At 39.1% G+C, this 27,022-nt stretch overlaps 2 protein-coding genes across 4 annotated transcripts in view; both read right to left on the bottom strand.

Moving 5' to 3' along the window:
* Positions 1-6,877, bottom strand: part of LOC100603859 (putative ankyrin repeat domain-containing protein 26-like protein) — a 42,938-nt gene extending 36,061 nt beyond the window's left edge. The window contains exons 1-3 of the mRNA XM_030797628.1: positions 6,445-6,877; positions 2,016-2,130; positions 1,678-1,851 (exon numbers count right to left, since the gene is read on the bottom strand). Of these exons, the coding sequence (XP_030653488.1) occupies positions 1,678-1,851; positions 2,016-2,130; positions 6,445-6,695 (540 nt within the window). The 5' untranslated portion in view covers positions 6,696-6,877. The remainder of the gene's footprint in view (positions 1-1,677; positions 1,852-2,015; positions 2,131-6,444) is intronic.
* A 2,525-nt stretch (positions 6,878-9,402) lies between these two features.
* The window catches only part of SHCBP1 (SHC binding and spindle associated 1), a 36,820-nt gene continuing 19,200 nt past the window's right edge, over positions 9,403-27,022 (bottom strand). The window contains exons 9-13 of one of the 3 annotated variants that reach the window (XM_003280400.3): positions 24,455-24,586; positions 20,200-20,318; positions 12,884-12,970; positions 12,395-12,536; positions 9,403-10,908 (exon numbers count right to left, since the gene is read on the bottom strand). In XM_003280400.3, coding sequence (XP_003280448.1) covers positions 10,583-10,908; positions 12,395-12,536; positions 12,884-12,970; positions 20,200-20,318; positions 24,455-24,586 — 806 coding nt within the window. In that variant the 3' untranslated portion in view covers positions 9,403-10,582. The remainder of the gene's footprint in view (positions 10,909-12,394; positions 12,537-12,883; positions 12,971-20,199; positions 20,319-24,454; positions 24,587-27,022) is intronic. The other 2 variants (XM_030797620.1, XM_030797622.1) reach the window with 2 other exon arrangements.

Here is a 27,022-nt window from a genome sequence, read left to right as displayed (position 1 = left end):
AGATCCTGTCTCAAAATAATTTTTTAAATGAAAGACTACCCATAGCAAATTTATAAAGACCTGCTGAATGGCAGTAAATAATTAATGGTGGGAAGGAAAAGGTGTTATTCTGTAAGCTGATAGATATTGCCAATAATATTTCTTTTAGCTTCCCAACCACAAAGGTAAAGAAAAATGGGCTAATATTATGGAAAAGGACAGATTTAAAGGAAGTAGTACCTATCAAACTCCAACTCTTCTAGAGATTTCTTAACTCTAGAAGAGCAATTTATATATTACACTTATCTATTTAGTGATTCTTAACCAGGCATGTTCAGAATTTTGAGGAATTTGCCATTATTTAGTCAGCAATGGGGTCTTACTATGTTGCCCAGGCTAGACTCAAACTCCTGGGCTCAAGCAGTAGCCCCACCTCAGCCTCCTGAGTAGCTGGGACTGTAGCTATATTTCACCATGCCTGGCTCCAAGGAAACATTTGTTAACATGTATGTCTAGGCTTTATTAGATTTACTATATCAGAATCGTCAGAGGAGAGGTTAGCTTTGTAGAAATTTTTATATTTCCCTAGGTTATGGTGATGCACAATTCTAGCTGAGAACTAGTGCAGTCGACAATTACTTCCATCATCTCTCACCACATGACCAGTTACCTTTATCTTTGAGGATTTGGCCAAAAAGAGGAAAGACTAAAAGAGTTTTTACTCTCTGTTTTACATTTACTGAGAGTTTTTTCTCTCTCTTTTACATTTACTGAAAACTCCACATAATTTGTTTGGGTAGGAATAGAACAGGGACTAGTAAACTCAAGATCCAACTTGACTTTGCTATTTATAAGCTCCTTATCTTCCACCTTCCCCTCAAGACAGTCTAGATTTGAGAGCAGTGTTTAGACATTTATCTAAGCAACTGCTTCTGCCAGCATAGGATAAGTCAGTTAATTACTTGCTTAAGGGTTTCCCACTTCATCACCACCTATTCACAGCCAAACTGGTTTCCTCACGGTCCTCCTAAAATTGATGTCTAGATGAGTGAACAACTCATTAACTCTCTCCCAAACTGAAAACTATTATCCCCAAAACTGAAAAGAATCTTGTCTAGACAGATAAACTGGAAACAAACAGAAAGCAAACAACAACAAAAAAACTCTTCTCGGTATTTTCCCTCAGTTACCTAATTTCCAGATTGGTCTGCATATTTCTGGTTGCTCTCCTTACCCTTTCCATTTTTCCCTTTCAAGCCCTGGCACTGAGAGTTAAATCATTTTCATATATATTACTCTGTGTAGGAACTTATCAACAGCATCAAGATTTCTATTTATTTAAAATGTGTTAGTTTTCCTGGCATTTTAAGATAAAGCCTATTTCCAGAGCAAATTTCACTTTCCAGGGTAATTGCATAATAATTAGAAAAAAAATACTTGGAAGGAAAAAATTTAAAAGTATTACCTTTTCAAATTCAGTGTTTTCAAAAATTTTACCATAAATACATTTAAAAAGATATACCCTCTAATGCTTCTTTAAAAGTATCAATATTTAAAGTAACATTTTATAATTATTTCCAAATATTTTTATTCAGGTTATGCTTGAGCTTCCAAATATGGGAAACTGACCTGTACATAAGTCAATGTTAAAACAAATGCATTTCAAATATTTTGAAAATAAAGTTGGTTGATCTATACCTTGTTTGCTGTTTCAATATTGGCATGGTGTAAAAGCAGTTTTTTTGTCATTGGGATATCCTCACTGTAGGTGGCATAGTGTAAGGTAGTATTGCCATAGACATCTGGAAGGTCTGGGTCGGCGCCGTGTTCTAGTAAAATAGTCGCACATTCCTCTTCCTGGCATTGTACCGCCTGTCAGTTAATTAGACCAAGCAATAGATTGTCAATTCTAGGAGTTCAAAATAAGCATTCCACAAGTTTCACCAATGAGTTCTGTTTAAACGAGATGGATTTTATTTTATTCTGTGTATTTGTATCAAATCCATCTCATGCTGAAATCGTTGACTACTATGTACCTTTAGCAGAGCTGTCCTGTTGTTGTTGTCAAAGACATCAAGTTGACATCCTCTGTCTACCAGAAGAGCTACCACTTCTGGATGGCCATTGGCACAGGCCAAATGCAGAGCAGTCCTATAAGAGGGAGACGACATTTTTAGGAAACTATTGGAAATCATAAAATCATAAAATCATCTGAAAACATAAAATCATCTATATAATTATAAACATTGAGTAGCATGTGATTTCTCTGCCTTCCAAACAAATATTTAATTTTTTGTGAAGAAATCACACTTTTTACTCTCTCTTATTACTCACTACATTAATGAAAGAGCAGCCTATTTCAATAGAAAGACCTTGGCTTTTGGATTCAGTAAAACTTGGACCGGAATCCTACTTTAAACTCTGTCACTTCCGACTTATTGCTTAGCCTTTTTTGCCTCAATTTCCTCATTAATAAAATGGGGTTAAAAATACTGGCTGTCTCACAGGACACTGTTGTTATGCTTGCATGAGACTGTACAAAGTATTTAGACAGCTCCTAGCACAAATAACAGCTCAGTATTTCTTAGATATTACAATTTTTACTAATACTACTACTTAACAAATACAAGATTTTAGTTAAGTAAAATGATACAATTATATCTTCTTTGAGATACGTTTAAAGATTAGAGGTAACATTGTACTTTGATCATTCTAAGTTGCTCACTTGCTCATATTTTAACATCTTTGACATTGGAATCCCACTTACAATTCTTGACTTATTACAACTAAAATTGGCAACATTTAAATAATTCTCTTATTGAGACATAAAATGATGGGGCATCACAGAATCCATGGTGTCTTGCAATAAGTAGAATTGGTATATACAACACATCTAGGGCCGTTCTAGTCATATAAATGGCATTTAAATAAATTTTAGTTCTTAAAAGTACTACGGAATGACAGGACTGAAAATAAAGATGACAACAAATGTTTAAAACAAACTCATTCTTACTTTGATTTTCAAAAAAAAAAAAACACTTTAAGCCAAAAGAAATTCAGAATTCAAATGAAAGCATATGGCTTATTTTATTTTCTATTTAGATTTATAGAATGGATGTAAATCAGACACTTTCAATGATTAATATTCACATTTAAGACTGTTATAAACTTTCAAAAGAGTAGTTAGAAGTTATATTTTGCGGCCGGGCACAATGGCTCATGTCTGTAATCCCAGCACTTTGGGAGGCTGAGGCAGGCAGATCATCTGAGGTCAGGAGTTCAAGACCAACCTGGCCAACATGGTGAAGCCCTGTCTCTTCTAAAAATACAAAAATTAGCCAGATGTGGTGGCGCACGCCTGTAATCCCAGCTACTCAGGAGGCTGAGGCAAGAGAATCACTTGAACCCAGAAGGCGGAGGCTACAGTGAGCCATGATCAGCCAAGATTGTGCCATTGCACTCCAGCCTGGGCAACAGAGACTCGGTCTCAAAAAAAAAAAAGTTCTATTTTGCTATTTTCCACCTTCAGAAATGCTTAAAGGAGGACGGAAAAGCTTCAGTTGAGATTAAGTTATAATACTCCAATTTTAAATCTCTCAGCTTGCTCAAGCTAGGCAGGTAAATATGAAGTTTTTAAGGATGAAAGCGTCCTGAAAGATTGTAGAATATGTGCACTACATAACAGGTGTCCAGCCTCTGTTTGATGAATAAATCGATTGAAAGAATGGAAGCTGTGCGTGGTGCCTCACGTCTGTAATTGCAGCTGTTTGGGAGGCCAAGGTAGGAGAATTACTTGGGCCCAGGAGTTTAAGACCAGCCTGGACAATATGGTGACACACTGTCTCTACAAAAAGTACAAAAATTAGCCAGGCATGGTGCGCACACCAGCAGTCCCAGCTACTCAGAGGCTGAGGAGAGGATCACTTGAGCACAGGAGGTCGAGGCTGCAGTGAACCATAATTGTGCCACTGCACTCCAACCTGGGTGAGCTCCTGTCTCAAAAAGAAAATTATTTTATTTAAAAAAAACAATGGAAAAATACAGTTGGGGAGTTCAACATTTTTAAGGAAAACTCCCATAAGATAAAGCAATACTTTTGTAATAGTAATAATCACTTATATTTGCTATTTTTTATTTTCATAAGGACACAACTAAAATTTTTAATCTTTTTTTCACATATGTAGTAAACCTGTATATAGCAAAAACACATGTATGTAATGAAAATGTACTCATAATAAAACCTTTAAGCACAGATAAAAGGATTCCCCCTTCTCCAGAAGTGGCTAAAAGTTAACTGAAGAGACCAAACCACAAAAATAAAATAATAGAAAGTGAGAAATTATTTTTATCTAGGCAAGTTTCATGTATTCTTCTTTTCCCAAGGATTATTTCATTAATAATAAGCCTTTACTATAACTTTTATACATGCTCATTGCAGAAATCACAGACAAGAAAAAAAAGGTACTTACAGTACAAATGCCCAGAAATAAATGTATTCATATTTGGTACGTATTTTCAGCTAAAACAAGAGTATAGTCTGTGTGTATGTACACTCAAAATAATTTTTTCTCAATTTGTGTAGCAAAGTACATCTTCACATGTCAAAATAAGTCTGTATCTAGTCACACCTTCAACGGCTACTATTCCATCCTATGGATGCACTAAAATTTAGTTCTAAAATCCACCATATGAGTTTTTCTTAATACATTGAGGTTTTAAGCAGTACTGAGAAAAACAAGTTGGATGTATCTCTATTTTTTACAAATATTTCAGTATAATGGAATTGATGAGTGAAGGGCATATATGTTTTTTTAAATGTGGTGCTTATCACCAAATTCTCTACTTGAAAAGTCATCTGCAACTTAAACTTTAAGCAGCCGTATAAGTACCACTGTCTTCATCTTCACAAACTGTGGATAGGAAACAGTATTTTATTTCTTTTTTAACATGAATTACTTCTCTTACAAGAAACACTAAATATTTTTTCCTATGTCACTTATAGATCTACAAAAGAAGTACTTTGCCCAAATTTAGAATTATTTTCTTGTTGATTTGAATTATCTGTAATATGAAGATACATTTTTCACCTGATGTGTATGTAGTATATGTGTGTGTGTTATATGTATGTAGTGTAAATATTTTGCAAGTAGGTTGTCTTTTTTTCTTATTTACAGAGTGTTTTAAGTTTTATTTTGCTAAATCAACCTGCAGAATGCTTGCTTGTGAAGTTCTTAAGAAGGTCTTTGTCAACATATAAATGTATCTGTATAAACAGGCATGTGTGTCTTCTTCTGGTACTTTCCTTATTTTGTATACTTAAAACGTTTGATCTATATTTCATCAGGAACTTATTTTTGTGACATAAAAATCTAGTTCGTTTTCTCCAGACAGCAGGCATTTCATTTACGAATAATTCACCCTTCCGACTAATCTAAAATGTCAACACTATCAAGCTCTAAATTCTTACATATATTTGGGCAATTCTAGATCTTCTATTCTGTTTCATTCATTTACTGTCTTTTCAGCTGTTAATAAACAATTTGTGGAAATTAATAGCACATTTTGATATATAGAAATGCCAGTCTTTCTCACCTCATTACAAAAAACATTTTCATGTCATCATAATAGTAAAATACAGACAATAAGTTTAATTTTAAAATGTTAAAACTTTGATATTTTTATCTGGTTTATGTAAAGTTGATAGACAAAGAGCTCACATCTTGAGAAAAACGAATCTTCCTACTCAAGAACAGGAACGACTTCCCACTTCAAAGTTTCCTTCCAAGATTCCTCAGTAAAGAACGTATTTACGTAGATGTACATGTATATAAAAATAAATATGAGATATAATCTGAAGAATTTTTAGCCCAGAAGTTGAAATGTCATGAGAACTATTGCTCTCCTTATGCACCTGTCTATAGCGTATATGACATTACGTTGGCCAGGTGCAGTGGCTCACGCCTGTAATCCCAGCAATCTGGGAGGCCGAGGCGGATGGATCATCTGAAGTCAGCAGTTGGAGACAAGCCTGGCCAACATGGTGAAACCCCATCTCTACTAAAAATACAAAAATTGGCCGGGAGTGGTAGCGTGCACCTACAATCCCAGCAGCTCAGGAGGCTCAGGCAGGAGAATTGCTGGAACCCAGGAGGCAGAGGCGACAGTAAGCCAAGATCGCGCCACTGCACTCCAGCCTGGGCAAAAAGAGCGAAACTCGTCTCATAAAAAGAAACAAAAAATATGTTTTGAAATGTGTCCATTCAACATAAAGTGCTGTATAGACTTAATTAACCCCTCCAAGGTTTCCCCAGGCCAGGTGCTGTGGAGCCTGCGGAGGCAGGAAAGCCAGGACCCCGGGATCAGGAGGGCTCGCCCCCCACCCCGCATCCCCCCGCCAAAAAGGGGGCGCTTCTCCCACACACCCGCCTCCTCCCAGTCCCCGCCCCCAGCCCCAGCTCCTGTCACCTTTTCTTCTTGTCTCTCTCATCCAAGTTAGCGTTCCCGCGCGAAAGGATGCGCTCCACCTTGGAGACTTCACCCCGGCTGGCAGCTCTGTGGAGCTTGCCGAGGTGTTTCTCTCGGATATTGTACCCGCACTGGGTGAAGGGGCTGTCATCGCGCTCAGCGACATCGTTCCCCCTGCAACACCACCAGCAGGTGAAGGAGCCGGAGGGCCCCCGGCCCTTCAGGCCCCCGAGGCCAGAGCTCCTCTTCATGGCGGAGGCTATCAGAGACACATCAGCACCAGTCCGCCTATCACAGCCTCATGGGCCCAATAAGACGAAGCCACTCTGGTCAGCCACCACCTCCAACCAGGAAATTTTGCGGTTTCCAAAGTCAGAGGCAGTAACAAGCGAAGCCAACCAGCCAAGACGCGCCAAGCAAAGCCGGTACGCCCGACTGCGCATGCGCACCTCTGACATATCCGTCACTGCGCGTGCGCACAACCAACAGGTGGCCAACCGTTCTCAGCGCGCATGTGCATGGCTCACGTGTCAGAAACATCGATGACAGCTTGTCACCAGCCCTGCGTTCCCGCCCGACGTCAGTGAGAGTTGGCAGAGTTTTCAGGACATTCCCCGGAAGGGAAAGGTATCCTGAACTTCCAGCTACTCTAGCCCCAGTCACGTGTGAAGACGGCATTCCCACGTGGGAACACAGGACTGAGGCTAGAGCAGCTAGAGAACCTTGGGATGCCTGAGGCCTCGCCCGGGGAAACCCCCAAGAGGACATTCTCTGGCGGGCGGAGCTCCTTGCAAATCGCAGCTGCAGCTCGGGCGCCAGCGAAGGCTGCTGAGCTCAGACCCGAGGACCTCAGAGTAGGCAGCGCACCACTCCCTGCCCAGCCAGCAGACCCTCCCAGCACAGCTTCTGGTGCCTGCCTGTGCCCGCTCCCCTGGCTTGTGCCCAGAGCCACCTGGATGGAGCCCAGCGGCCGGTTCCGCCCCTACGCAGCCACTGCCGCCGCAGTCCGGCCTGGCCGCCTTGGTTGAGACTGACCCCGGGGCCCGCGCTGCTGGAGGAAAGACAGAGGAGATGCTGGGTTGCATTCATCTGTGTCATATTAGAGGCTTTCCTCAGCTGTCTGGGGATCCTGTGCGGTCTGCTCTATTTAAAAGGTCAGGACACTACCACACTGATTGGAGGCTCAATCCCCTGATGCTTAGCAACTGTGAGCTTTACCAGAGGTCAATCATGGGGCATTCCCTATGAATAAGAATAAAAACAGCAAACTGAATTACAAAGAAACATGAATGACACGGTTCTTATGAGCTCATCAGTGTTTTATTGAACTTTCTTCAATCTCCCTCTGAAAAGCAAAATCCAGAAAATGGTTATTTCACCATCCTTCTATAACTCCAGAAAATTGAAGTGTATGTACACTTGAGATCAAATGATCTCTGGGCAGTTTTTAAAAATATATTCGTGTTAATATCTATAGTGCAATAATACAACAAGAAACTGAGGAAGGGAAATACATCTAAAGAAGCTGAAATGAAATATTCAAATCAAGGTATAGAATTTTACTACCTGCCATAAATTCAAGGTCACACTGAGGGTGGACCATAAGGACAGGACACAAAATTAGTCAACACAGAAGGTTATCCTTTCTCCACATCAGTGTTTTCATCTCAAATATCAAACCCATACCCCTCTAGGGCACTCCCTAAATTCCCTATGCTATACCATTTGAGATGTTTAACTCTCCATGATTGAGGCAAAATGTACTGCATATAACTTAAATAAGAACAAAGTAGGCCTACTCATTATGATGAATCATGTGAATAAAAATTAATATAAGCTTAGATTTAAGCTAAAATAGAAATGAAATCTGAAAAACTCCATGTTATAAAAAGGAACAAGGAAGGTATTCATGTTACTAACTTATCTACAAAATCTAAACCAAGATAAAGTAGAAATTCAATTGAAAAATCAATGTGATTTGGGAGGCTGAGGTGGGTGGATCACTTGAGGTCAGGAGTTTGAGAACAGCCTGGGCAACATGGTGAAACCCCATATCTACTAAAAAATACAAAAAAAAAGGCCAGGCACAGTGGCTCACACCTGTAATCCCAGCACTTTGGAAGGCCAAGGTGGATGGATTACTTGAGGTCAGGAATTTGGCCAACATGGTTAAATCCTGTCTCTACTAAAAATACAAAAATTAGCCAGGCATGGTGGCTGTAATACCAGCTACTTGGGAGGCTGGGGCATGACAATCACTTGAACCCAGGAGACTGAGGTTGCAATGAGCTGAGATCATGCCACTGCACTCCAGCCTGGGTGACAAAGTGAAGCTCCATCTCAAAAACAAAACAAAATAAAATAAATACAAAAAAAAATTGGCTGAGCATGGTGGCGGGCACCTATAATCCCAGCTACTCAGGAGACTGAGGCAGGAGAATTGCTTGAATTCAGGAGGTGGAGGTTGCAGTAAGCCAAGATAGTGCCATTGCACTCCAGCCTGGGTGAGAGAGCAAGACTCCATCTCAAAAAAAAAAAAAAAGTGATTTTTTTTTAAGTTGAATAAATGGTTTTTATCTTAAGGCATCACATCTAGAGGCAAAAATTTAAAAAAAGAATAAAAGGTTTTAATATCAACATTTGGCTGAAACTGATGCAGAAATGAACATTACTTTTTAAACCTCTTTGCAACAAGATTTTTTAAAAGTAAAAATACCTTTCAATGATCAAATAGTAAATCTAACATAAATCCTACATTTAGTAGCATCCAAAAAATAAGAATTATTTTTTACTCAAATTTAAGAAACAAACATAACCACACTTAATGGGAAAAAACGTAATACTCTTTCTAAAGCATGAAAACAGATACCAAAATACCGTGTGTTCTTCAATGGACCACATATGCTACACTGACACTATGGCCCATAGTGGGTTTGAAAAGATATAACAAGATTCAATTTTGTTATTTCATCACTATAATTTTAATCATTAGGCATATTAATGTCACATACAGTTTTTAAAATATAAATATTTTTTAAAGCTGTTTTACAATATGATACCAAGAACACCCAGCAGATACAGGTTGTACAGTTAATCATTTTGACTGCGTCAGTAATATAATCAGAATACTGTAACGGTAAGAGAAAAATACTTTTTTTTTTTTTTTTTTGAGACAGGTTCTTGTTCTGTCACCCAAGCTGGAATGCAGTGGCGCAATCACACCTCACTGCAGCCTCAACCTCCTGGGCTCAAGGATCCTCCAGCCTCAGCCTCCTGAGTAGCTGGAACTACACGCATACACCACTACACTCAGCTAATTTTTTTTTTAATTTATTTTTAGTAGAGACAGGGTCTCACTATGTTGCCCAGGCTAGTCTTGAACTCCTGGGCTCAAGTGATCCTCCTGACTCAGCCTCCCAAAGTGCTGCGATTACAAGTGTGAGCCACCACCTGGCCCGAAAAATACCTTGTTTTTAATCATTCCCATTCAGCAATAGTGAAAATGCTCTGTGTACAACATTGGCTCTGAATAACACGTTTCATTTCTGCTTCAAACCTCCTATGCTGTCTATCGCTATTTTGATGACTGCATAGCTCAACAGAAAAATGCGTCCCATTGACGTCTCAATAATAAGTCTGATTAGGCAGATAAATTCCCAATCATAAAAGCTTTTATTTTAAGACAAGTATTATGCAAATACAAGATGGAAATCAGACACACTGTAATTGGGATGAAAATGCAACTCTAAGAAGAATGCTGTACATATGACACCTATTGCATTTTTATGCACTAGTCTTGCATTCTCTTCCCTTCTTCCTCATCTTTGAAGTGCTAAAGGTAATTACACTAAAAAGTTACTACCAGGCTTAATACGAGAGAACCATGCGTATAAGAAAGCAAGACTTTCAGATAAGCAATCTCCAAACATTTTCTATTTTATATGCATTTATGATTTTTCTTATAAAGAGGGAGTGTTTTATGTGCAACACCTGCAAATGGAAATAAATCTACCTTTTACTCAAGCCCAAATAATCAAATACAAAATACAGACAATACAGCAAACTACAATGGCAGCAGTGATTCTTAGGGCAGCATGTGCAAAATCCAGTATTTTGCTATCTACTTACATCACTGTGGTCAGAAAAGAAATGTGCCAAAACTACCTTTCCCATTCCACTTGAACTGGTTCCCCACAATCCCAACAAACATCTCCTGTGACATTAAGTTGTCATCAGCTTGCGTGATCCCCAGTTCACTCAACCTTTTCTTCTTTATCTGGCCTTTCTGTGTGGAGGCAGCAATTAGTTCATTTACAATTTCACAATTTCCCTCGACTTGCTCAGAAGGGTCAGTTCTTGCATAAACCTCCATTTTACCAGTTGCACACTGAATCAGCTCTCCTAGATCCACTCTTTCAGCCACATCTGGCTCTCCACTTGTCTGAATTTTAAGCGCTTTATTTTCTGCAGAAACAAACAAATAATAACAAAGTTAAATATACAAGCTAACCCAACAAAAACATATATTTCTACACAGTCTGTTAGAGCTTTCAAGTTTTTTTCAGCAAAGGATTTCTGCTGTCCCCTAACTGGATTTTACAAAATTGTCTGCCATAAGATTCTCAACAAGCAGCTGCCTTGCTTTCTATGCCAAGGTTCCCTGACCCTCACGCAGGATCACCAATTTTGAACCCTTCCTTTACCCTTTTCATCCCAGAATCACTTTTACTCAACAGACATTTCCTGGATAGTTACTATCTGCTAAGCACTGTGTTAGGAGATAGGATGCACAGATTGATAAGATAGTGCCACTTTTCTAAATGAAGTCCCAATCTAGCAGCTAATTCTAGAAAGGCCCCATGATCCCCACCCCCTGGTATTATTACTTTCATGCCTATTAAATGGCAGAAGAATTTTGCACTGTAATTTTACAATGTAATTAAGATTGCTAATCAGTTTTCTCCAGCTGGTTGCTAAAGAGGAAGTTAGAGAAATTCAGAGCATGAGAGATTTGCCTTGAGGGATGTTCTCTGTTGCTGAGATGGGGGGGCCATGAGGCAAGAACCTGAGAGCAGCCTCTAGGAGCTGAGTGCCAGCCCCAGCAAACAGCCAGCAGCCAGCAAGAAAATGGAGACTTCAGACCCATGAGCTAAAGGAATGAATTCTGCCAATCAATGACATGAATGCGTTTGGAGGCAGAGTCTGCCCCCAGAGCTTTCAGATGAGTCCTGCCCAGCTGACACCTTTATTTTACTTTTGTGAGACCTGTGAAGAAATAAAGAACTTGCAGAGATGTAACTGGAGCAGATCCTGAAGGATGACAAGGACTACCCTTTAAACTGAAAAGGCTGATTAAATAAATAAACTGCTTTAAACTTTCCTCACCTACACAAAGCTTAATCCTTCTCTATGACTGAGACTTAATAGTGATCTACATCATAGCTTGAAGTTCACAGATTTCCACTGAGTTAGCTACCCTTCGCTGCCAAGAAAGGCAGGTGACAGCAAGGCATTTACTTCCACCAATAAAAACAGAGGTAAACTCCACTATCCCCTCCAGGAAATGCAGCCTTCAACCTGGCACATTCATTTCACTGCCTCCAGCCTTAACAAATGCCAGTAGGAGCCACCATTGCTGTCACACACCCACTGTTGCTGTCACACACCCACCATTGCTATCACACATCCACCCTCATTGGAAGCTAAGCATGATAAGAAGGGAACTGCACAGAAACCACATCAAGATTTTGAATGACAGTTAAACTAGTTGACCTTGAAAGTTTATTTCACGGTCTATAATGTTATGACTTTATCAAGCTTCTCTCTCTCCATGCCCAAGCATATCCCAACAACCTTTTTTAAGGAAGAGAGGAAGACTCAGATCCTTAATCAGCATTTAATGCTGAAATAAATTATGTCTGGTTTTTATATTAAAAATTACTAAATATACCTTCAGTTCCATCTTCAGCATTTTCCTGCAGGTCAGAGAAGATTGTAGGTTTCACCAAGACAACACCATAACCTTCATTATTATGTATTATATTATTCACCATGGATATCTTGGGAATGTCATAATGTTCATCTAAGAAGTCCTGTGACATTGAAAACAAATGTTTTAGGAACTGTCATATTCAACATTTCCTGCCTTAAAATTCTTCTTTATTCACACTATACTAAAAATAAAGGGGAAAAGCTATGTTTAGTCCCATGTTGTAGCACAGTCTGAGCCCTTAGTGACACAGCTTTTCTCTGTCATTTCTGCAGATCTATAGGTAACAAAGCATTCTCACAAGAGATTCCAATCACTGATATTATCGAAATGTGTATACTGTTTATGCTTTTCAAAACCAGAAAATAGAACCCAACAATTTAATAAAGCATAATTTGTAGGTGAAGCCATTCTATCCATTGAAAAGTAGGTGTTCTGGCCGATGCTCACCTTAATGAGGATCCCTTCCTTGCAGTGATGGATCCCATTGTCACTCAGGGTGCACCGACTCCCAGGGTAGATTTCTATACCAGCACCCTGTGAGTCACAGTTTGAGATAATGACAATCAGTTTTTAAAAGGCAAGACCATAAGAGTTTATTATAATTACTTCTTAGCCTTTAACACAGTACAAATGTACAGCACAAAGATAAAGTATTTTACAGGTAAGTTTTATCAGCCATTTTTAATCAACATTTCCATTTGTTCCATTTCTAGCAAGTTGTTAACAATTTATCATTTTCAAAACCACACACACACGCTAAGAGTGCCAACACTTGATTCTTGCTCTACTCGCTTTCATTCTAGATAAATGTATTCTGATTCTGCCAAGAAAAAAAAAAAGTCATTTAACAATTTTGTTAAAAGACGCACTTATTCAAAATGACCAGTCTCTCAGATACTCAATTAGTTGGAGAAAAGTATTTGAATTTAATAAAATATTGTAATTTGAGGATAGAAATAAGACCCCACATTTTCCAAAACGTGTCAGTTTTAAAATACCCCAACCCAACTTAAAAATCATTTCTATGAGTCAAACAATGGCTTTCCCTACCACACACGTTAACATTAGCAGCCAGTTCAAGTGTCATTCAAACAGAGTAACCAGAAAGATCAAACATGACACTATTCTCTCATGTGCCTCATGGCACCAAAAAACATAAGAGTAGTAAGAATTTCTTTCCTAATGCTATGCAAGGCACTCTGGAAAACAAAAATGATTCACTCAAACCTCTATAGTAATTTCAGCAATCATTTGGGAATAATTTAATACACAACAGCATCGATGAAGAAAACTTGCTGTAACCATTGATGACACATCTAATGCATGTGTGTTCAATTAATTTTCTAGTAGCAGTAGTATTCCATGAGAAAACATTTATTATTACTTAACCCTGTACATATGCCTGAACCATATGTATACACCAATCTAACTCTTTTGTAGAGAGGATTTTAAAAATGTGCTAATTGGGTCTTCTTCTAAAAGATTTTCACTTTGGGGTTATGTGTGAAAGAAGATTTCGGGGCGACTACATTAAAAAATATCTATAGCAAGATGGTTAAAATTAAATATCAAACTATCAGGAATCACATAAAATTTGTAAAGGAGAACAATTTAAACCAGCAATCATGTAGCAAATGAAAGTCATATTCAAAATATGTTATGAAAAGGAACAGATAATTTGGCAATTAAAAAGTAACTGAGGAGCCTGCCACTTCTGGGATGATGGAGTAGATGTCCCTATTCCTCCTGCTAGGTACGACCAAAAACCGTGGGCATTATATATAAAACAAGCATAAGACTGAAAAGTGAAGAGAAGAAGGCAGACCAGCTAGGGACCTCAGGACCCAAGAAACAACACCAACACAGTGGTAAGTTCCTTTCTTTTTGCTTCATAATCCCTAGACTTGGAGCTGAAGAAGCCAGCAATCCAGTACACCAACAGACATACACCCAAAAAAAAGCTGCTCTAACGAAAGGACTAGGCAACCTAGAAAGAGGAAAACTTTTAGATAATAATAGCTCTATTCCGGGTAAACACCACAGAGCCAGGACTTTCACCCCAGCAACCACAGTTGCAAGACCCTCCCTGCAGCAGTGTCAGTGAAAATTATATGACTTGCACCCCCACCTAGCAGTGCCAAGACAACCACTCCCTCCCTACTGGGGCAGTGTCAGAGCAGGCCTAGTGGAGATTCCAGACTTTCACCATTGCCCAGTGGTAACAAGACCACTCCCATATATCACAGTGCCAGTGGAGACCATGTAGGAAGCTAGACCTCCCACCCCTACATAGCAGTAAGAAGGAGCTCTCCCACCCAACTTGGGTATCAATGGACACCAAGTGGGAACCATGACTTCTACCTCCACCAGTAACAAGATGATGCCCATCTACCCCCAACCCTGTACTTTCTTGTAGTAGTATCAGAGAAGCCAAGTTAAAACAGAAGATCCAGATTCTCACAACATAATACAAAAATATCCAACTTTCATTTGAAAATCCCTTGTCATACCAAGAATCAGGAAAATGTCAAAATGAATAAGACAATTAATAGATGCCAAAACCAAAATGTCAGAGATGATAGAATTAACTGACAGTGATTTTAAAGCAGCCATGATAAAAATGCTTCAATAAGCAATTATGAACAAACATAAAACCAATGAAAAATGAAAGTCTCAGCAAAGAAGTAGATGATATAAAGAACCAAATGGAAATTTTAGAATTGAAAAATACAATAACTAAAATAGAAAGCTCAGTGGATGTGCTCAACAGCAGAATGAAAACAACAGAGGAAAGAATCAGTGAACTGGAAGACAGAACAATAAAATTTACCCAATAGCAGGAAAACATAGTGAAAAAGAAAAGTAAACAGAGCTCCAGGGATCTGCTGGAATATAACAAAAGATCTAATATTCATGTCATCAGAGTCCTGGAAAGAAAGAGGGTGCGGCTAAAAACATACTTCAAGAAATAGTGACTAAAAGCTCCCAAATTTGGCAGGATTTGGATAATAAGCCTACAGGTTCAAGAAGCTGAGCAGACACCAAACAGGATAAACTCAAAGAAATCCATGCCAACATACATCATAATTAAACTAGTGTAAGCTAAAAACAAAAATCTTGAAAGCATCAATGAAAATTTTATGCCTTACCTATAGGAGAGAAAATGTGATTGACAGCATCAGAAACCATGGATGTCAGATGAAAGATACACAGTATTGTTCAAGGGCTAAAAGAAAAAAAATTGTCAACCCAGAATCCTATAACCAGTGAAACTATTCTTCAGGAATGAGGAGGAAATCAAGATATTCTAAGAAGAAAGGAAAATAAGAAAATTTGTCACCGGCAGACCTATCTTCATAGAATGACTAAAGGAAGTTATCTAAACAAAAAAGAAATGATAAAAGAGAAAATCTTGGAACATCAAAAAGAAAAAAAAAGAACACAGTAAGCAAAGATATAGGTAAATACAATAAGCTTTCCTTCTCTTGAGTGTTCCAAATTAAGTTCGACATTTGAAACAAAAATCATAAAATTCTCTAATATGGTGCTAGATGTATGTACGTAAGGGAAATGTTTAAGACAATTATAAAAAGGAGATGGTAAAGAATAATAAAAGGAGGCAAGGTTTCTATACTTTACTTGAACTGGTGACACCAGTAAACTGTTATGTACATATAATATACAACCTAGAGTGACCACTAAAAAAGCTATATGAGGAGATATTCTCAAAAACAAACGAAATTCTGGAAAATGTTCGGGTATCCACAGGATGGTAGAAAAAAAGCAAGTCAAGAAATGAAAAGCATAACAAACAGAAAACATGAAATAGACTAAAGATTTAATATCAATAATTAAATGTAAGTGGTCTAAATACAATTAAAAGACAAAGATTGCGAAAGTGGATTAAAAACATGACTCAACTATATGCTGTCTACAACTCACTTCAAACGGAATATCGGCAAGTTGAAATTAAAACAATAGAAAAAGACTATTCAACAAGAAGAGCTAACTATCCTAAATATATATGGGTGCATGTAACTATCCTAAATATATATGCACCAAATGCAGGAGCACCCGGATTCATAAAGCAAGTCCTTAGAGACCTACAAAGACACTTAGACTCCCACACAATAATAATGGGAGACTTTAACACCCCACTGTCAACATTAGACAGATCAACGAGACAGAAAGTTAACAAGGATATCCAGGAATTGAACTCAGCTCTGCACCAAGCACACCTAATAGACATCTATAGAACTCTCCACCCCAAATCAACAGAATATACATTCTTCTTAACACCACATCACACTTATTCCAAAATTGACCACATAGTTGGAAGTAAAGCACTCCTCAGCAAATGTAAAAGAACAGAAATTATAACAAACTGTCTCTCAGACCACAGTGCAATCAAACTAGAACTCAGGATTAAGAAACTCACTCAAAACAAAACCGCACCACTACATGGAAACTGAACAACCTGCTCCTGAATGACTACTGGGTACATAACGAAATGAAGGCAGAAATAAAGATGTTATTTGAAACCAACGAGAACAAAGACACAACATACCAGAATCTCTGGGACACATTTAAAGCAGTGTGTAGAAGGAAATTTATAGCACTAAATGCCCACAAGAGAAAGCAGGAAAGATCTAAAATTGACACCCTAACATCACAATTAAAAGAACTAGAGAAGCAAGAGAAAGCACATTCCAAAGCTAGCAGAAGGCAAGAAATCAGTAAGATCAGAAAAGAACTGAAGGAGATAGAGACACAAAAAACCCTTCAAAAAAATCAATGAATCCAGGAGCTGGTTTTTTGAAAAGATCAACAAAACTGATAGACCACTAGCAAGATTAATAAAGAAGAAAAGACAGAAGAATCAAATAAACGCAATAAAAAATAATAAAGGGGATATCACCACCGATCCCACAGAAATACAAACTACCATCAGAGAATACTATAAACACCTCTATGCAAATAAACTAGAAAATCTAGAAGAAATGGATAAATTCCTGGACACATACACCCTCCCAAGACTAAACCAGGAAGAAGTTGAATCTCTGAATAGACCAATAACAGGCTCTGAAATTGAGGCAATAATTAACAGCCTACCAACAAAAAAAGTCCAAGACCAGACAGATTCACAGCCGAATTCTACCAGAGGTACAAAGAGGAGCTGATACCATTCCTTCTGAAACTATTCCAATCAATAGAAAAAGAGGGAATCCTCTCTAACTCATTTTACGAGGCCAGCGTCATCCTGATACCAAAGCCTGGCAGAGACACAACAAAAAAAGAGAATTTTAGAACAATATCCTTAATGAACATTGATGCAAAAATCCTCAATAAAATACTGGCAAACCGAATCCAGCAGCACGTCAAAAAGCTTATCCACCACGATCAAGTTGGCTTCAACCCTGGGATGCAAGGCTGGTTCAACATATGCAAATCAATAAACGTAATCCATCATATAAACAGAACCAAAGACAAAAACCACATGATTATCTCAATAGATGCAGAAAAGGCCTTCAACAAAATTCAACAGTGCTTCATGCTAAAAACGCTCAATAAACTAGGTATTGATGGAACGTATCTCAAAATAATAAGAGCTGTTTATGACAAACCCACAGCCAATATCATACTGAATGGGCAAAAACTGGAAGCATTCCCTTTGAAAACTGGCACAAGACAGGAATGCCCTCTCTCACCATTCCTATTCAACATACTGTTGGAAGTTCTGGCCAGGGCAATCAGGCAGGAGAAAGAAATAAAGGATATTGAATTAGGAAAAGAGGAAGTCAAATTGTCCCTGTTTGCAGATGACATGATTGTATATGTAGAAAACCCCATCGTCTCAGCCCAAAATCTCCTTAAGCTGATAAGCAACTTCAGCAAAGTCTCAGGATACAAAATCAATGTGCAAAAATCACAAGCATTCCTATACACCAATAACAGATAAACAGAGGGTCAAATCGTAAGTGAATTCCCATTCATAATTGCTTCAAAGAGAATAAAATACCTAGGAATCCAACTTACAAGGGATGTGAAGGACCTCTTCAAGAAGAACTACAAACCAATGCTCAATGAAATAGAGGACACAAACAAATGGAAGAACATTCCATTCTCATGGATAGGAAGAATCAATATCATGAAAATGGCCATACTGCCCAAGGTAATTTATAGATTCAATGCCATCCCCATCAAGCTACCAATGACCTTCTTCACAGAATTGGAAAAACTACTTTACAGTTCATATGGAACCAAAAAAGAGCCCGCATTGCCAAGACAATCCTAAGCGAAAAGAACAAAGCTGGAGGCATCATGCTACCTGACTTCAAAATATACTACAAGGCTACAGTAACCAAAACAGCATGGTACTGGTACCAAAACAGATATAGACCAATGGAACAGAACAGAGCCCTCAGAAATAATACCACACATCTACAACCATCTGATCTTTGACAAACCTGACAAAAACAAGAAATGGGGAAAGGATTCCCTATTTAATAAATGGTGCTGGGAAAACTGGCTAGCCATATGTAGAAAGCTGAAACTGAATCCTTTCCTTACACCTAACGAAAATTAATTCAAGATGGATTAAAGACTTACATGTTAGATCTAAAACCATAAAAACCCTAGAAGAAAACCTAGGCAATACCATTCAGGACATACGCATGGGCAAGGACTTCATGACTAAAACACCAAAAGCAATGGCAACAAAAGCCAAAATTGACAAATGGGATCTCATTAAACTAAAGAGCTTCTGCACAGCAAAAGAAACTACAATCAGAGTGAACAGGCAACCTACAGAATGCAAGAAAATTTTTACAATCTACCCATCTGACAAATGGCTAATATCCAGAATCTACAAAGAACTTAAAAAAATTTACAAGAAAAAATCAACCCCATCAAAAAGTGGGCAAAGGATATGAACAGACACTTCTCAAAAGAAGACATTTATGCAGCCAACAGACACATGAAAAAATGCTCATCATCACTGGCCATCAGAGAAATGCAAATCAAAAACACAATGAGATGCCATCTCACACCAGTTAGAATGGCCATCATTAAAAAGTCAGGAAACAACAGGTGCTGGAGAGGATGTAGAGAAACAGGAACACTTTTACACTGCTGGTGGGACTGTAAACTAGTTCAACCATCGTGGAAGACAGTGTGGCAATTCCTCAGGGATCTAGAACTAGAAATACCATTTGACCCAGCCATCCCATTACTGGGTATATATCCAAAGGATTATAAATCATGCTGCTATAAAGACACATGCACATGTATGTTTATTGTGGCACTATTCACAATAGCAAAGACTTGGAACCAACGAAAATGTCCATCAATAATAGACTGGATTAAGAAAATTTAGCACATATACACCATGGAATACTATGCAGCCATAAAAAAGATGAGTTCATGTCCTTTGTAGGGATATGGATGAAGCTGGAAACCATCATTCTGAGCAAACTATCGCAAGGACAGAAAACCAAACACCGCATGTTCTCACTCATAGGTGGGAATTGAACAATGAGAACACTTGTACGCAGGGTGGGGAACATCACACACCGGGGCCTGTCGTGGGGTGGGGGGAGCGGGGAGGGATAGCATTAGGAGATATACCTAATGTAAATGACAACTTGGTAGAGATGACTGTCTGAAGAGAGTGGGAGTACACACATACATCTTGGTCCCATATTTCATATATTCATTTACAGCTTAAACCAAAACTACTTCCCCAAGAGGACAAGAGCTTCTACCTTGGCGCCATATAAATCCGAGTTCTTCATTAGAAACTCTGCCGATGTCCGCACTGTGACTCCGGTCGTCTCACACTGCAGCACACAGTTTTCCAGCGTAGTCTTACCACGGTGAACAACTGGGATGAAAACACACGGTGCTGACATTAGCTATGGTCTGAATATTTCTCATGGCTACCATTTAAATTTTCTTACCTAAATTACAAATTCATAAAATATAAAACAATGACTATTTTGAGTTATTTTCTACAATCTAAAAGCAACATTCTTTAAAAAGAATGACTTGACCTCAGATACAAAAGCACTTTCCATTACCAGAAAAAAAAAGTATCAGAGAGCAATTTTGCTGAGTATCTCGGAAGAAAAAGACCTTGATTCAAGAAAGGGGATACAAAGATTCCAGGAAACAAACATTACTCCCATGTGGAGATAACTTCAGTCTAGTGCTACCCTGAATACAGAGAAAACAGACCACAGCACTGGAAAGTTTTAAAAGAAAAAAATCACCACACAGAAAAGAAACTAATATTAAACAACAAGTTATCGTGAATAGGCTATTTTTCACTTCAGGGTTAAGATTGCTAAGTCATCACGCTATGTACATAAAAAAAAAATTATTTTCTAGGCCGCATGCAGTAGCTCACACCTGTAATCCTAGCACTTTGGGAGGCCGAGGGGGGGCAGATCACCCAAGGATCACCAAGGAGTTCAAGACCAACCTGGCCAACATGGTGAAACCCTGTCTCTACAAAAAAATACAAAAATTAGCCAAACGTGGTGGCAGGCACCTGTAATCCCAGCTACTTGGGAGGCTGAGGCAGGAGAATCGCTTGAACCCGAAAGGTGGAGCTTGCAGTAAGCAGAGATCACACCACGGCACTCCAGCCTGGGCAAGAGAGCAAGACCTCTGCCTCTCGGGTTCAAGTGATTCTCCTGCCTCAGCCTCCTGAGTAGCTGGGATTACAGGTGCCTGCCACCACGCCCAGCTAATTTTTGTATTTTTTAGTAGAGACGGGGTTTCATCATGTTGACCAGGCTAGTCTCGAACTCCTGACCTCAGGTGATTCACCCGCCTCAGCCTCCCAAAGTGTTGGGATTACAGGGCGTAAGCCACTGTGCCCAGCCTAAATGAGTAAACTTTTTTTTTTTTTTTTTTGGAGACGGAGCCTCGCTCTGTTGCCTGGGCTGGGGTGCGGTGGTGCGATCTAGGCTCACTACAACCTCTGCTTCCCTGGTTCAAGGAATTCTCCTGCCTCAGCCTCCAGAGTAGATGGGATCACAGGCGTGTACCACCACACCTGGCTAATTTTTAGTAGAGACAGGGTTCCACCATGTTTGCCAGGCTGGTCTCAAACTCCTGACCTCAGGTGATCCACCCTCCTTGGTCGCCCAAAGTGCTGGGATTGCAGGGTGAGCCACCACGCCCAGCTTCAAAAATAATCAGTCTTCCATACACACTCATATCCCAGAGATATTGCAGGTTGAGTTCCAAACCACCACAATAAAGGAAATATCACAATTAAAGTGAGTCACACAATTTTTTTGGTTTCCCAGTGCATACAAAAGTTATGTTTACGGGAGTCTGGGGTGGGTGTATCACTTGAGGCCAGGAGTCTGAGACCAGCCTGGGCAACATGGCAAGACCCCATCTCTAAAAAATACAAAAATTAGCCAGACGTGGTGGCACACGCCTGTAGTCCCAGCTACTTGGGGGGCAAAGGCAGAATTGCTTGAGCCCAGGAGTTTGAGGCTACAGTGAGATATGATCATGCTATTGCACTCTAGCCTAGATGATAGTGAGACTGTCTCTAAAAACAAAAAAAAAATAAAAGTTGTGTTTATACTAATGAGCATATGAGTTTATACTAATGAGTACTATGTTTATAATGCATCTATTAAGTGTACAAAAGCATTATGTTTTTTAAAAATGTATACATCTTAATTTAAAATACTTTGTTTTGCTAAAACATGCTAACAATCCTCTGAGCCTTCAGCAAGACATAAATCTTTTTGCTGGAGGAGGGTCTTACCTCAATGTTGACGGCTGCTTACTGATCAGAATGGTGTTTGCTGAAGGTTAAGGTGGCTGTGGCAATTTTTAAAAATAAGACAATAATGAAGTTTGCCACATTGATTGACTCTTCCTTTCATGAAAGGATTTCTCTGTAGCATGTGATCTTGTTTGATAGCACTTTACCCACAGTAGAAAGTTTTTCAAAATTAGAGTCAATCCCGTCAAAGTCTGCCTCTGGTTTACCAAGTTTACATAATACTCTAAATCATTTGTTGTCATTCAACCATGTTCGCAGCATCCTCCCCAGGAAATTCTATCTCAGGAAACCACCTTCTTCGCTCATCCATAAGAAGCAACTCCTCATCTTGTCCAATTTTGTTATAAGATTGTAGCAATTCAGTCATGTCTTGAGGTTCTACTTGCTATCATCAGGCTCTAGTTCTCTTGCTATTTCCACCACATCTGCAGTTACTTCCTCCATTCAAGTCTTGAACCCCTCAATCATCCATGAGGGCTGGAATCAACTTCTCCAGAACCTCTGTTAATGTTGAGATTTTAATCTCCTCCCATGAATCATAAATGTTCTTAATGACATCTAGAATGATGACTCCTTCCCAGAAACTTTTCAATTGACTTTGCCCAGACCCATCGGAGGAATCACTGTCAATAGCTGGTATAGCCTTAGGAAGTGTATTTCTCAAATAGTAAGATTTGAAAGTCGAAATTACTCCTTGATCCATGGACTGCAGAATGGATGTTATTAGCAGGCATGAAAACAACATTAATCTCCCGGTACACCTCCATCATAGCTCTCAGATGACCAGGTACGTTGTCAATAAGCAACCATATTTTTAAAGGAATCTTTTTTTTTTTCAGTAGTAAATCTCAATAATGGGCCTAAAATATTCAGTAAACCATGTTATAAACAGATGTGCTACCATTCAGGCTTTGTTGTTCCATTTCTAGGGCACAGGCAGAGTAGATCTGGCATAATTCTTAAGGGCTCTAGGATTTTCAGAATGGTAAATGAGCACTGGCTTCAACTTCAAGTCACCAGTTACATTCGTTCATAACAAGAGAGTCAGCCTGTCCTTTGAAGCTGTGAAGCCAAGCACTGACTTCTCCTCTCTAGCTATGAAAAGTACTAGATGGAATCTTCTTCCAATAGAAGGTTATTTCATCTACATTGAAAATCTGTTGTTTAGTGTATCCACCTTCATCGATTACCTTAGCTAGATTTTCTGGTTAACTTTCTGTAGCTTGCATCAGCACTTGCTGCTTCACCTTGCACTTTCATGTTACAGAAATGGCTGCTTTCCTTAAACCTCATGAACCAACAGCTGCTAGTTTCAAACTCTTCTACAGCTTCCTCACCTCCTTCAGTCTTCATAGAATTAAGGAAGTTAGGGTTCTGCTCTGCAATACACTTTGATTTAAGGAACGTGGTGGCTGATTTGATCTTCTGTCCAGACTACAGAAACTTTCTGCATATCAGCAATAAGACTGTTTCGCTTTCTTATCATTCATGTGTTCACTAGATAGTGCTTTTAATTTCCTTTATGAACTTTTCCTTTACATTCAAAACTTCACCAATTGACACAAGAGACCTAGGTGTCAGCCTATCTCAGCTTTCGACATGCCTTCTCCTCACTAAGTTAAACATTTCTAATTTTTAAATTTAACGTGAGAGACATGTGACTCTTCCTTTCACTTGAACACATAGATGCCATTGTAGGGTTATTAACTGGCCTAATTTCAATATTGCTGTGTCTCAAGGAATAGGGTAGCCCAAAGAGAAGGAGAGAGATAGGGCAATGGCTGATTGGTGGAACAGTCAGAACCCACACAATTATCAGTTAAGTTCACCATCTTATATGGATGTGGTTCATGGCACCCCAAAACAATTACAGTAGTAACATCAAGATCACTGTTCACAGATGAGCATATTATCTATAGTTTAAAAAAAAAAAAAAGGCTTGCAATATTGTGAGAGTTACCCAAATGTGACCCAGAAACACAAGGTGAGCACATGCTCTTGGGAAAATAGTGCCAATAGACTGGCTTGAAACAAGGTTACAACCTTCAATTTGTAAAAAAAACAACTCAGCATCTGTAAAGTGCAATAAAACAAGGTATGCCTGTACTCAAGAGTGGCATTTCATTAAATTCTATCTTCCAGAGAGAGTACAGTTTTCCTTCAAATCTTAGAACAAATGATACACCAAATATTCAGATACTTACTTAAGATTCCCTCTACAGCATCGTGCTGAACAAATTTTATGCCTGAGATTTTAATATCAGCACCGGTGCAGTCCACAAAAGTGTCGCCTTTGCCCCTCTTTTCTATCACAATGTCATCTGGTAGGCCATATCCTAAGGAAGAGAGAGCAAGAACACTCAAGATGGGTGAGGAAAAATATCTAAACATGAACACTTTAGAACAGGTTTCTCTAGTTCAAATGACTGCAGGTGATAATGAGACCAGTCAATCATGTTGCATTTAAATAAAAATCTATCTCTCCACATATCCTGTTTAATTTAAATCAGGGTATCCAGTTTTTAACAATAACAACTCTCTGACTAGTCCCCGTATCAGGAAGACTACCCTATCAACTATCCCACATCAGCTCAGTACTAAATTCACTTTCAAAAGTGCTATAAAAAATAAATAATGAGACTGGGCACGGTGGCTCACACTTGTAATCCCAGCACTTTGGGAGGCTGAGGCGGGTGGATCACGAGGTCAGGAGACCAAGACCACAGTGAAACCCTGTCTCTACTAAAAATACAAAAAATTAGCTGGGCGTGGTGGCCTGTAGTCTCAGCTACTTGGAGAGGCTAAGGCAGGAGAATGGCGTGAACCCGGGAGGCGGGGCTTGCAGTGAGCCAAGACTGCGTCACTGCACTGCAGCCTGGGTGACAGAGCGAGACTGCGTCTCAAATAAATAAATAAATAAATAAATAATGTTCAAGACCAGCCTAGGCAACACAGTGAGACTCCATCTCTACAAAAACCAAAAAAAATTAGGCGTGGTGGCATGCACCAATTACTCACTACTCAAGGAGGCTAAGGTGGGAGGGTCACTTGATCCCAGAATTTTAAGGCTGCAGTAAGCTATGATCATGCCATTGCACTCCAGCCTTCATTCTGGGTGACAGAATGAGACCCCATCTCAAAAAATGATAATAATAATAATAAGGACTTACAGCTGAATCAAAGAACTTTAAAGCACTCACCCTTAGAAGTTTGTTTCTAACTCTAACATTCTATGATTCTAATATAAATTACATTTGAAAAAACCTAAACAGTTCTCAAGATGATCTAATTTGAATATTCTCTTAAACAGTTGGCTTAAAATCTGACAAACTGACTAGTTACAGTTACAGGAAAAAAAACAGTCTACCTCATTGACAAATAAAAAGCATCAGATCGAGGCTGGGTACGGTGGCACACGCCTGTAATCCCAGCACTTTGGGAGGCTGAGGTGGGCGGATCACTTGAGGTCAGGAGTTCAAGAGCAGCCTGGCCAACATGCAGAAATCCTGCCTCTACTAAAAATACAAAAGTTGGCTGAGTGTGGCATGTGCCTGTAATCCCAGCTTCTCAGGAGGCTGAGGTGGGAGAATTGCTTGAACCTGGGAGGTGGAGATTGCAGTGAGCGGAGATCATGCCACTGCACTCCAGCCTGGGTGACAGATTGACTCTGTCTCAAAAAAATAAAGCATCAGATCTCAGTGAGGTGCAGTGGCTCACGCCTACAATCCTAGCACTTTGGGAGGCCGAGGCAGGTGGATCACTTGAGGTCAGGAGTTCAAGACCAGCCTGGCCAACATGGAGAAACCCTGTCTCTACTAAAACTACAAAAATTAGCCAGGCATGGTGGCAGGCACCAGTAATCCCAGCAACTCAGGAGGCTGAGCCAGGAGAATCGCTTGAACCCAGGAGGCAGAGGCTGCAGTGAACTGAGATCACACCACTGCACTCCAGCCTGGGCGACAGAGCAAGACTCCGTCTCAAAAACAAAAACAAAAAAACCATCAGATCCGTGTAAATGTTACTCAAACCATTAATGCAAGCCCAACACCTGAGTGGGCTTACAAAAAACTGGAGTATCAGAAAACTAAAGAATTCGCTTAGACAAAGCTGTAAGAAATAACTCTCATTGTCTAAAGACGAATCTTTGAGAAAATGCAAGCAGTAACTGTTTTTAACAAGCAAAGCCACTCAATGTATCTACACTGGAAGAGGACAAACAAGGCTTTGGGGGCCCTAGAGAATGCAAGGGGACTCCACACACTGGAATGCTACCAGGGGTGGACTCTGGATGCCTGAATTATGAGTGATTTTGTTTCTGATTGTTGTATGTATCTGACTGTACTTTGCATATTTTCTACAATAACCATTGCTTTTTATCATCAGAAAAATTAAAAGTACAAAAAGAATTGCATATTGAGAAAAGATTTTTACACAAATTTTTATATAATTATGTATTTCTTTCCACTTCAAACATAAAACCATCACCTAAATGAATGGATTTTCAAAACATCAAAGAAAAACCCTATTGTAAGTACTATTGACACCCTGCACATAGTAGGTACTCAATATATACCTCTTGTTATATGGGTTAGCTATAGATCACTATCAGATGAGCTTGAATCTTACTCATGAACACTCCATATATGCACACTAGAGATACCTTCTGATTCCCCAATTCTCAGACCCATACTGTTAGTCAATATACAGCCATTTTTATACTTAACTATCAGCATTCTATATGTCTATTTATGACACTCTGGCAATTACATTAA

Source organism: Nomascus leucogenys, chromosome 2 (assembly GCF_006542625.1).
Source record: "Nomascus leucogenys isolate Asia chromosome 2, Asia_NLE_v1, whole genome shotgun sequence".
Taxonomy (NCBI): domain Eukaryota; kingdom Metazoa; phylum Chordata; class Mammalia; order Primates; family Hylobatidae; genus Nomascus; species Nomascus leucogenys.
The sequence above is the reverse complement of the archived record's forward strand: the minus strand, read 5'-3'. Positions and strand labels throughout refer to the sequence as shown.